Consider the following 12630-nt stretch of genomic DNA (forward strand, 5'->3'; position numbering starts at 1 on the left):
CAGCAGCCCTAGTGCAGAGGATTGGCACAAGCACAACAGCAGGGTAGGCATCCAGTTTTATCTTTTGACCATGTTTGGCAATGGCTCTCTAGCTGAAAGATTAAGGTGAGGAGAAAAAAGGGAAAAGTGAGGAACTTGACCTAAAGGAGTGTGTGTGGGGTGTTCAGGGATGAGGAAGATATTAACAAGTATTTTTTTAGGGGTGGGGCGGGGGAGGAAATCTGTTTTATTAAATGTTATGTCTTGTAACGCAAACAAAAGCAAGTATAATAAATGGTGTAAGCATTAGTTATAACTGAGGGATGTACGTAGACTATTTTGTCCAATTCTTTTTTGTGGAGAGAGAACAAATAGAGCAAAGAGCAATTGATGAAAAACAAATGTAGGAGAGGGGGAGTGATGCCATAGAAGGTAATACAATCTCTTAGTCATCTGATCCTTTTTCAAACAGAGCATCTTCTGTATTACTGAATTATGAATCTATGGAATATTCACTACTAAATGTACACACAGCCTATATCAGTGGTTCTCAACCTATTTACCATTGTGGCAGACATATGCAGTGTTTTATGTGTTATGTGGGCTGCATCCACACAATATATATACTATCTGTATGACCCTGAGGATGCTACATGGGCCGCAGCTGTGTGGTGATTGGGCCTTAAGTGTCCCATGGGTTGAGAACCACTGTACTATATTAAAAATAGAGGTTATGTACATTAGTCCAACTATAGATTTTTAAAAGGGCTGCCTTATTTGTTCATATACCTTCATAAGTGGTTCTTACAAGGGCAGTTTTTTCCCCAAATGTTGCTGTTTCCAATAAAGTGTTAATAATTCAGTGCCAATTTAGGCATCTCCTTGGTTGACCGACACACTAGTTTTAAGGTGTTCACTGCTTCATAAGTCAGAGGAGGGAATAAGTGTTCTTTAAAAAAAAAAAAAAAAAAAAACAAAACAAAAAAAACACTGGATACAATGTGCTATTGCTTTAAAATGAGTGTACACAAATATTTGTTTCCCTGAGAATGGGTTGTGTCATACCTTCTGTGTAACTGGAAGGATGTTAGAATTGCCACAATGGTCAAGTCTTTTTGAAGTATGCTTTCCTCCAACTATTGTAGGTTGATATCAGATGGATCAGGAGGCATGGCCTCAAAGCCTCTCAGGTGATGGAGAGCATGGAGCATCAACACTATGGGATCCCATGGTGCATTTACTAGTTTTTGAACTAAAAGGGCAGAAGGAGACAATTATGTATACAGACATAGTAGAATTGTCCCAGTTCAGAACTGACTCTCTGTCTTCCATTTAAGGAAGTCCCGCATCTGCTAGGAGGGGATAAGGCTGGAATGGAGAAACGAAACTTCCGTTGTTGAGATCATTGAGAGAGATAGAGACTGATCACTTCCTCATGCATAAAGAAATTTATCTGGTGCTGGGAAATGTCTTGAGGAAGGAAGAGCATATGCAGAAAAAGTGGAAGCAAACTGCTGGCATAGATAGTTAACATAGTCGGGGGGGGGGCAAGGGTACTGTGACACTCAGCTTTTAAAAAGGTGTTTATTTTTTTAAATGAGGAAACTAGTCAAAAAGAACATAAAACCAAAGCGGGTTGTAAACTTTGCAGGTGACTCAGTTGTTTAGGTGAGTGAAGCATAGAGAAGACTGTAGAGAACACCAGAGGGATGTAACAAAGATGGATGAACAGCGGATGAAATTCTGTTGTGTTAAATGCAAGGTGTACTGCACATAGGAAGGAATGACTTGGACTACTAATATACATTACTGGGTTTTAAATTAATTGAAACTATGTGACAAATCATGGCATCATTGGACATCTCAATGTGTAGTGGCAGTCAAATAAGCCAACATTGTTGGGGGAGTACAAGGAATGGAATGAAAAAATTACAGAAAAGATTATAATTTATACAAATCAATTATACCCCTTCCCCGAAATGGTGCATCCAGTTCTGGTCACTATACAAAAAAGATCTAGCTAAATTAGATGAGAGGCATGATCTGATGATGATTTTATTATTTGTATTGCAGAAGCACCTAGAAACCCCATCCTTATTGTACTAGGCATATTATACAAACATAACGAAAAGACTGTCCCTGCCCAGAAGAGCTTCTATTCTAAATAGACAAATGGAAAGACTTTCATATGAGCAGAGACTGAAACATTTTTGACTGTTCAGTTTACAGAGGAGATGAATAAAAGTTGACATGACGTTAGCAACAGATGTTATAGAAAGAGTAAATAGGAACAACTACTTTACTTTTTTCTCATAATACAATAACAAGGAACTAGCTAATGAAATTGAAAGATAATATATATATAAAATGATTTAAGGAATACCTATTTTTACGTAATACATAATTAAGTAGTGGAACTCAATGCTACAAGATATCCTGGAAGACTAAACAGGCTTGTTTAAAAAAGGATTATCCATTTATATGTATAACAAGAAATTACGTAGTTACATGAGCTAGGATGACAGCCATTTAATTTTTTTTATATATATAGGGAGGTATTTAAAGCTTTGTTTCAGGGTATTTAAACCACCAGTAACTTATGGGACATAGGAAATAGCTTCCCCAGGGGCAGTTTATTCCAAAATTATGCACAGTAGTGGAAAATTGCACCTTTCTCTAAAGCACCTGGTACTGGCCATTGTCAGATATACGATACTGTAATAGATGGCCTGTTGCTCTGATCTGATGTAGGAATTTCTCCGTTCCTAATTCTTGCTGGGAAAGAGAAGAATGGGATTATTACAGCATAGTCTTTTCTCATTTTATATTTATATTTAGTTTGTATGACAATTTAAAAATATTTGTGATACCCTTCAAAAAACTAGGTTGAATAGATTTTGATGAATGGTTTTCCATTTTTAATGTGTGAATTGGATAGATAGTGTGAAAAACATAATTTACAGCCACTTCAAAGAAAATAGAATTAATCTTCACAGCATAAGTGGAGTTTCATATCATTCCAGATATGCAAAATTGTTTTTGGAATATTATTTAAGTAGTTGCAAAATGCAAAGTAGGTAGAAGGGTTATGATGGGATGTCTTAATCTTATTTGATTGCTTTACTCTGAGGGGCGGGGGGGGGACCTCCAATCCTCTAACATCACTTTAGTTGACATCTGGAGAAAACTCTTTGAAGAATATGAAGAAACACTTATTAGTTGCTACTGTCAGTAGTTTACACGATACCATAATTCATACAGAAACTCTTTCTTGTGCTTTAGTTCTGTAATAGTAATTTTTCCCAAAAGTGTTAGATATACCACAAGATATTTTCCTACTTGCATTTTATTTTTACCAAAGGAATGTAAAATGCTTTAAAAATATTTTTAAAGATCCCGTGTGTCATATTTTAAAAATATTTTAATCAGACTCCATGCAAACTAACATGTAAACAGTTTGGTTGATCACTGTGGGCAAGCAAAACTTTTTTGCTTTAACCTACAGGTAGGTATTGTGTTTAAGGTCTTAGGCTGGAACACAACTTTTTTTTGTTCCTTAAGAAGAGCATGTTCTTAACATGTTTTTGGCCTGTTTTCTGCTGTGCAGCAAAATGGAAACAGTTTCAAGTGCAAGACTGATTATGCACTCTAAACACTGTTAACTAACTAAGGTTGATATACAATGGGCTTCAGACTTGCTATACCAGGCAAAGCCTGAGTTCAGGTTCCCGTGTTCCTCCAGACATGGAAGAAAAAAGTTCTTTTGTAAAGCTTAAATTTAATCTTTCCCCCCAATAATATTTTTAAATACTTTTTGTAATATAGGTAGGAAAGAAATGTTTTCCTCTCTGCCCTCCTCTTACCTCCACCCAACTAACTTCACTGAACTACAGGACGCTTTCAGTACAATTTACCCTCTCTGTGTAAAACTGCCCTAAATGTGCACATCCTTATTTGAAACATCTTGAAAGATCATTACATTGTTTCTTACTGCCCAAAGAAGAAAAAGCTGCTGTGGGAGTAGATAACATTCAATCTTGCCTCACCCTTAAACTGATCTTTCGCAATGGGAGAAAAGCACTGGACATGGCTGCAGATGGATGTGCATACCCTGTGCACACTCCTCTACATGATTATCCTGAAAACTATTAAAACAATTGAAAAATATTTTAGTGTTCTAGTAATTCAATGTTTGAATTAACGTTTGCCAACTTGGCTGCCATGTTGTTGTTGTTGTGGGAAGCAACCAGCATGTCATTCATTAGCCTAGTAGCTGTAGCCTTTTAGATTAGCAATCAGAGAAATATAAAAGAGAATATGCTTCAGTTACAGCTGTTCTGCAGTGAGATTAAGAATGAAGTAACGTAAATCCTCCAAATAGTAAAATAGAAGGAAATCATGCAGTACCTTACTGCTGTTTCCTAGATGCATTACAATGAAAGGAATTGCCATTTTAAAAAAAAATTAATTGGAGTTCTCCTCTCTTCCTTGTCTAGAGATCTGCCTAGTGGTTTTGCCTTTAAGTTTCCGCTGGGGACTCTTTTTTACTTTCCAGCATGGTTTACAGTGTTTGCAATATCATCTCTGTTTGCCTAACTGGCAAGTCCCAAATTCAAAATTCTGTGCCCCCGCACCCTCCCTCTTCAAAGAAAGACCTAGTTTTCAAAGACTTGTCTTCATTAGTACTTGTAAATTTGAAGTGACTACATATTTTCTGCAACACAACTGGAATATTTAACTGTAAAATGTTTGGAACATTTTTGCTTCGAACAACATCCTTGTAATTCACTTTCAAGGATTACTCAAGTGTACTATAATTCAGAGTAAATGTAACAGAAATATTGCCATATAGAAATAAAATAGAAATTACAACCAAAGAGACCTTTAGAATAGAAGATTTTAAACACTAGCACCACAGGATTGTTCCTTACAGTATATGTTATGTTATGTTCTTGTCCAGCGTAGTTTTAAATAACATCTGTGGGAAGGACTGTTCCACAATTTAATAGATATTTACTAGTTGAGCTGGCTGGAGGAAGACCATTCTGTTTTGTAGCAACGTTTGAGTTTTTGAAACTGTTTTTATCTGCATTTTGAAGAAAAATAAAACCTTTCAAACATTTTTTCGTAAACAGAATTGTCAAAATGTCCATTTCAGACAGAAGCTTGAGCTTTCCAATTTGGGAAGGTATCTGACTCGATAGCCTGGTGGTTAGAGTACTGGTGTGGGATATGGGAAACCCTGATTCAAGTCCCTGCTCTATCTGATTGAGAAGAGGTTTTTTTGTTCCAGATGACTGACCCAGGGAGAGCATGTACTTTAAACTTGGTTGAAACTGATACATCTCCATGATGTTTCGAGTGTTTTGGCTTCAATTAAATGAAATTTCACTGAAAATGTTCCAACCAGCTCTAATCACCAACTGAATGTTTTTCCTGATCAGACTAAATTTTACTGAATCTTTTGTACCAGTGGACAGAATCACCTATGCATTCTTCCAGCCTATCATCCGTGAAATTGGCTGAGGGCTCGTCTACACTTAAAATGCTACAGTGGCACAGCTGTGCTGCTGTAGTGCTTCAATGTAGACACTGTCTATGTCGATGGGGGCATTCTCCTGTTGGTGTATGTAATCCACCTCCCCGAGTGTTGGTAGTTAGGTCAACAGAAGAATTTTTCCATCTACTTAGCTCTGACTACACAGGAAGTTAGGTCGGCTTAACTACGCTATTCAGGAGCATGGATTTTTCACACTTCTCACTGACATAATTAAACCTACCCAATATTTTAGAATAGACCAGGCCTTAGTTTTTAGCAGATGTACCCACAAGTACATTTTTGAGTGATGATATTGGCTGAGCGCGGTCCCTGCCCCAAAGTGCTTTCGTTTTCAGAGACCTACAAAAAAGGAGGTTGCACTGGAAAACCTACAGTAAAGAGTAACTTGAAGAGTATGCCTTCTGATTTCCTTATTACTGTTGACTCTGTTCATATGAGCATCACAGAAGTGACTTTTCAGGAGATGCTTGAATATGGAGAGTCATTTTGGCAAACTGGGATGAGGAGGGCATTCCATGCATTAGGACGGTATTGAGAAAGATACCAAGATGTAAGTAGGAAAAGAAGACAAATGGAATAGGTCTGTTATCTATTGCAGATTTAAATTAATTAGGCAGGGATGTATTAATAGTGGATTTAAATTGGTTGACTGTAGTGGCTTATGTTTATAGATAAGTTCTTCCATACGTTAATAACAATCTGTGGATTGATCTTACATATTCTATATCTTTAGCATTACGAATATTACTGGGCTAATTCATTGGTTGCTGAGAAGTGCAAATCAGAACATACTTCTATCTTTACCTTTCTGACTACATAATTTATAATATTCTCAGTATGTTTGTATCTGAGTTCCTTTGAGAATATATGGACCACTAATGGTGTTTAGGATGTTTTATATTTACAAGTAACATTGTAGACTTCCTGCTCTTGAATGTATATCATTTTAATGCACATTTTTCTTTTTCAGAACAGGTACAAGGAATATACCTGGATTGATATCAGATTGAACACTTCTAAACTGAAGGAAATATTATGAAGACCTCTTTTTCTGATATATTTTTTTAACAAAAATGTCACTCTGATACCATTATGCTCCGATACAGACAGTAGTTGTCTTATTTTGCAATTCTCTGTTCCATATGTGATGATAATGTAATAACAGTAGTACCAGTCTTGGAGGTAAGACTAGGTACTTCTTTGCCCTTGAGTGGACATGAGCGATCAAAGGTCTTCACAAGAAGATAAGCACAAACCCAGCCGAACGTCCTCAAAGTTCAAGGAGTCTTCAAAAAGTATGCAGTCCGATGACTACTTTGCTAGAAAATTTAAAGCTTTAAATGGTAACGTGGGTCCTCCTGCTTCTTTAAATACATCTAGCAAAAATGAAAGTAATCAAACTAATGGTACACCAGCTATGCCTAAAATGGGTGTCCGAGCGAGGGTATCTGAATGGCCTCCTAAAAAGGATTGCTCTAAGGAACTAAGTAAAGCAGTATGGGAAAGTAGACCTCAAACCAGTTATGAGAGTGTTGGATCAGTAATTCCAAATGGACAAAATGACCAAAGTGATGGGCAACAAGAACAGCAGTTGGATTTGGAATTTGAAGAGACCAAATATACAATAGGAGATCTCTTTGTCCATTCGCCCCAGAGGGGACTTCATCCCATAAGACAAAGAAGCAACAGTGATGTCACCATTAGTGATATTGATGCTGAAGATGTGTTGGACCAGAATGCTGTTAACCCAAATACGGGAGCAGCTCTTCATAGAGAATATGGAAGTACTTCTTCAATTGACAGGCAAGGTTTATCTGGTGAGAATTTTTTTGCAATGCTCAGAGGATATCGAGTGGAAAACTTTGAACATAAAACTCTTGCTCCATTTGGATTTCCCGAGTTTTTCCGCTGTGACCCTACAATTTCTCCAAGTCTTCATGCTGCCACACAGATTTCCAGGGGAGAATTTGTCAGGATTTCTGGATTGGATTATATGGATAGTGCCCTGCTTATTGGTAGAGACAGGGACAAATCTTTCAAATGGAGACTGAAATCAGAAGCAGTAGAAACATCTCTGTTTAGAAAACTGAGAACTGTTAAAAGCGAGCATGAAACTTTCAAATTTTCCTCAGAACTGGATGATGGTAGATTTGAGAGAAACATTCGTCCTTGGAACTGTCAAAAATGTTTTGCACATTATGATGTTCAGAGCATTTTATTTAACATAAATGAAGCAATGGCTACCAGGGTTAATGTGGGAAAAAGAAAAAATATAACCACTGGGGCTTCAGCCGCATCACAAACTCAGATGACAGCAGGCCAGATTGGAAACTGTGAATCTCCTTTGGGAAGTAAAGAGGACCTCAATTCAAAAGAAAACCTAGATGCTGATGAGGGTGATGGGAAAAGCAATGACTTAATCCTGAGTTGCCCTTACTTCAGGAATGAAACTGGTGGAGAAGGAGATAGGAGGATTGCACTTTCCAGGGCAAACTCTGCATCTTTTGCTTCAGGTGAAAGTTGTTCCTTTGAATCCTCTCTAAGTTCCCACTGCACGAATGCTGGTGTTTCTGTACTGGAGGTGCCAAGAGAGAATCAGTCAATTCACCGGGAGAAAGTTAAACGTTATATTATAGAACACATTGATCTTGGAGCGTATTATTACCGAAAGTTCTTCTATGGAAAAGGTAAGTCTCTCCTTCTTGATATGTACGTATCGGGTTTAATTTGCTTAATATTTAGCCCTTTAAAAGAGAGCATTTCCCCCAAAGACTCTGAGTATTTGACAAAAATTAAACCTCTCAGTATATCTGTGAGGATTGCAAGTAGTAGTATCCAATGAGTAAAATGAAGTACAGAAATATTAAGTGACTTGTCCAAGGTCACAGAGTAGTGTGGTATAATTTAAAGTATATTGTAAATTGGCTTCCTTGTACAAGGCTTTAGTTTTCTTTGTCTGAAAACAGGGAAAATGTTGATTTCCTGTCAAACTACTCTTAACAGATGGGGCCCAAAATTTTAGAGAGGAGGCTTTATTTTTGAGGCTTTTTCAGTCGAGTTAACTACCACCTTTAATTAGGTCAGTAGCTGACATCCATCCACCAGATTACATAATGAACTTTTAAAAAAATACATCACCATGTCTGGCTTTTGTTCTCTTCTCCTATTGTTTCTGTGCATTTTGTCTAGCTATCTTGTTTCAGTTTCTTCCATCTGTCTCTCTGTGGTTCTTCCCTGTGTTTTCTTTTCTTCGAGGTGCTATTGGACTCTTCCATATACCACTCCTATATTGCTGTTGCTCTCAGCTCCCTCAAAAGCTCTGTGTTACAATAGCCTGTCTTCCAGCTAAGCAGGGCTGGATGTGCTCCCTTCCAAGCCCATCAGCCCTGTTCTTTTAGTATATCTACACTAGAAAAATGTTAAACTGCTTTCCAGAGTGAAGCACTAGTATAGACACAGCTCAGGTTTTTATCTCATTTTAATAAAAATCTCTCTCCATAACAAAGGTTCTCTGCCTTTAGCTGAGACTTCCTAATGTCATGCTTGCTGTGCCTTCCCAGCCAAATTTGAGCAGCAGCAAGCAACACGTTGATTGACATACTACTTCCTCTTCTGTCCCTCTGCAAGGGACTCAATAAGATTCAGTACAGTTCTTCCCTCCATCGTGCTATAGAGATCTGAGAATGGGGAGAGAATTGTGGGAACTGGATGACAAGGAAAGGGAAGAAAGTAAGAACCTGAAACTTCGTTGGAGGAGGAGGAAAAAAGACCCACAGTTGTGTAAAGAAAGACAGAGATAAGGATGCAGACTGGCTCTTGAGCTGTCTGGGAGATTAGGGATAGGGACTGTTGGGTTTCCAGGGTGAAGGAGAACCATGAAAACTGGTGACATGAGACTATTTGGCATATGTTAGAGAGCCTGGGAGAAGGGATTGATTTACACGGAAAATGGAGAAGAGATGGACAGTTGAGTTAAAAATTAGAGTAAAAAGAAAAGGGGAGAGCGGGACAAGCCAAATCAGAGAGAATGGTTTTTTTAAATGGGTTTTAGAAAGCAAAAATTGCAATTTTCAAAAATATTGGAAAGTAGTCTTAAGCAGATTGCAGATAAGACTGAACAAAAGTTGCCTTATTATGGAAGACAAAGTGGAGCATAAGAATGAAGGAAATAAAATAAAAAAAATATGGAATGTCCTTTCTTTAGCGAGGCAAGTTTCTCAGAACTCCTTCAGATAATACAATATACACAACCCTAGGGTTACCATATTTTGTGCCTCCAAAAGGAGGACACTCCACGGGGCCCTGCCCCCGCCCCCAGCCCCGCCCCCTCCCCCGCCCCAACTCCGCCCCCTCCCCAAAGTCTCCGCCCCCTCCCCTGCTTCCCGCGAACATTTAATTCGCGGGAAGCCTGGGCAGGTAAGGGGCGGTGTGGGGGGAGGAGGTGCGGCCCAGGCTGGCCCCCCGGCGGCTCCAGCCTGGGTCGGCTGCGGCCCTGGGGTGCCGGCCCCGGCCCCCGGCCGACCACCCCCGGCCCGCCCAGCACTGCCAGCCGGCCCCTGGCGGCCCAGCGCACCCCCCGGCTCCCGGCCCCGGCGGCCCAGCGCACCCCCCCCCCCCCGGCGGCCCGGCTCCCGACCCGACCCCCCGGCTCCCAGCCCCGCAGCCCAACGCACCCCCCCGGCGGCCCGGCTCCCGGCCCGACTCCCCGGCTCCCGGCCCCACGGCCCAACGCACCCCCCCGGCGGCCCGGCTCCCGGCCCGACCTCCCGGCCCCGCTGCCCAGCGCACCCCCCCGGCGGCCCGGCTCCCGGCCCGACTCCCCGGCTCCCGGCCCCGCGGCCCAGCGCACCCCCCCGGCGGCCCGGCTCCCGGCCCGACCCCCCGGCCCCGCGCACCCCCTCGGCGGCCCGACCCCGCGGCCCTGGCCCGGCTCCCGGCCCGGCACCGCGCGCCCGGCCCCGCGACCCCGGCCCAGCCCTCCCTCCCGATTTTCCCGGACATGCCCGGCTTTTGGGGGATTTCCCCCCGGACGGGGATTTGAGCCCCCAAAAGCCGGACATGTCCGGGAAAATCCGGACGTATGGTAACCCTACACAACCCTTATTGTCATTTGGAACAGTTGATCCAAATGTAATATGTTTGGGGTAATATTTGCTTTGATACCATTAGAAATGAAGGTTTGTAAGATTCCTTTACTAGAAACAGCACACTTGATGAGTATATGAATCAAAATATAAATACTAAGAAATGGAATTGTTACCATCTGATAGCTGTTCTATAGCTTGTGTGAAACAAATTGTTGGTGTCATTCTTGTTCCCGGGGGCAAAGACTCAGCAACCCACAATGACAGTTGTCACTAATTGGTACCGTGGTTGAAACAGTGGGAGTCCCTCCAGGTTTGGTTTGAGGTATGTTCCTAATTAAGTGTTGGGAAACTTGCAGTGCTGCTGGCCATGCTGTTAACTGCACTGTGGGTAGATGACTTCAGGAATCAGCATGCTCATTTGGACACCTTTTACAATCACTGATTCCTTAATGGTTTGGAATGTAAAAATGAATGCTGCTTAGTGGTTTTTTAGGATTCTTCTTCTAGTAGTGTCCTGCCAGTGCCCATGCATTTGCTCCACTCATCCTTGTGCCCTGTGCTGAGGCTATATGCGACAGTGCAGGCAAACCACCCTCAGATCCTTTTCAACTGCCTTCAGCATGAGACAGTCTCCAGGTGCCTGTTCTCTCTAATATTTCAGCAATTGTTAGCATATGAGGTTCTTACCCACAAAAGCTTATGCTCCCAATACTTCTGTTAGTCTTAAAGGTGCCACAGGACCCTCTGTTGCTTTTTACAGATTCAGACTAACACGGCTACCCCTCTGATACTTGTTAGCATATAATTAGTCACTTAGTGTTTACACTTGTTGGAACAGTTCCCTTTTTTTCTTTTTCTTAAAAATAATACAATTTTTATTAATTTCAGATTTAGTTAGATCAGAGGTCTCAAACATGTGGCCCGCCAAGTGGCCCGCCCCCGCCCCCCCCGGCCTACCTCCAGGCCAGGGGTGGGCAAACTACACCCATGGGATTGCCCCCCTCGATCCCCGCGCCGCTCCCTGAAGCTGGCATCATGTCCCTGCAGGGGGTGGGGTGGGGGAAGAAGCAGAGGGCTCCGTCCATGTGTTGCTTCCCGGCCTGGCTTCCAGGCACCGCTCCCCCCGCAGCTCCCATTAGCCGGGAATGGGGAACTGCGGCCAATGGGAGCTTTGGAAGCGGTACCTGGAGGCGCGGCAAGCAGCGTGCAGAGCCCTGCGTGCCCCTCCCCCAGGGGCCGCAGGGACGTGGTTCCAGCTACTTCCCAGAGCGGGGCCGGCGCCGCTGCCACCCCGGAGCCCAAAGCCCTCCTGCACCCCGCCCCCCAACTCCCTGCCCTGAGCCCCCTGCCTGCATCCCACCCCATCTGCACCTCTGCCCTGAGCCCCGTGCCCTGAGCCCCCTGCTGCACCCCACACCCCTTCTGCACCCCAACTCCCTGCCCAGAGCCCCCTGCCTGCACCCCAATCCTGTGCTTCACCTTAATTCCCTGCCCTGAGCCCCTGCCACATCCATCATGCACCCTCTGGGGGCAGGGAGGGGGCAGTGCTGGGGTGAGGACTTCAGGGAAGGGGTTGGAATGAGGGCAGGGAAGGGGTGGGAAGAGGCGGGGCCCCATGGAAGGGGTGGAGACTCGGCAGGGCTGGCGGCAGTGAGGGGGTGTGTGTCAGTGTTGCGGCCCTCGGGCCAATGAACTAGCCCTCGTGGTCATTTGAGTTTGAGACCCCTGAGTTAGATAGATAAGAGCTTCCCCTTCTAAGGGTTATTTTTCATTATTTTACTTGGGTATGCTGGGCTCCCCATGATTCAAGAGGTGCCTCTCCTGCCATGAGCTTATTCCAGTAAGTGATGGGCATTGCCAGTGCCTCCACTGTTTGCGTGATCTGTATATTCCAGTAACTGCAAGAACTGTACTTTCTTCATCTTGGAAAAATAGAGAGATCAAATTTAAACTTCTAATGATGGAGCAAGATTTACAATCATCTTTGGATCCAGGGTGGAGGAC

The 12630-nt window shown here is 42.6% G+C and overlaps 1 protein-coding gene across 11 annotated transcripts in view; it reads left to right on the forward strand.

Moving 5' to 3' along the window:
* SIPA1L2 (signal induced proliferation associated 1 like 2) overlaps nt 1–12630 on the forward strand; it is a 244219-nt gene that overhangs the window by 98024 nt on the left and 133565 nt on the right. For 10 of the 11 annotated variants that reach the window (XM_054023000.1, XM_054022992.1, XM_054022991.1 and 7 more), the window contains one exon: nt 6510–8226. In XM_054023000.1, coding sequence (XP_053878975.1) covers nt 6756–8226 — 1471 coding nt within the window. In that variant the 5' untranslated portion in view covers nt 6510–6755. The remainder of the gene's footprint in view (nt 1–6509; nt 8227–12630) is intronic. The other variant, XM_054022995.1, reaches the window with a different exon arrangement.

This window comes from Malaclemys terrapin, chromosome 3, assembly GCF_027887155.1.
Source record: "Malaclemys terrapin pileata isolate rMalTer1 chromosome 3, rMalTer1.hap1, whole genome shotgun sequence".
NCBI classification, from domain to species: Eukaryota; Metazoa; Chordata; order Testudines; family Emydidae; genus Malaclemys; species Malaclemys terrapin.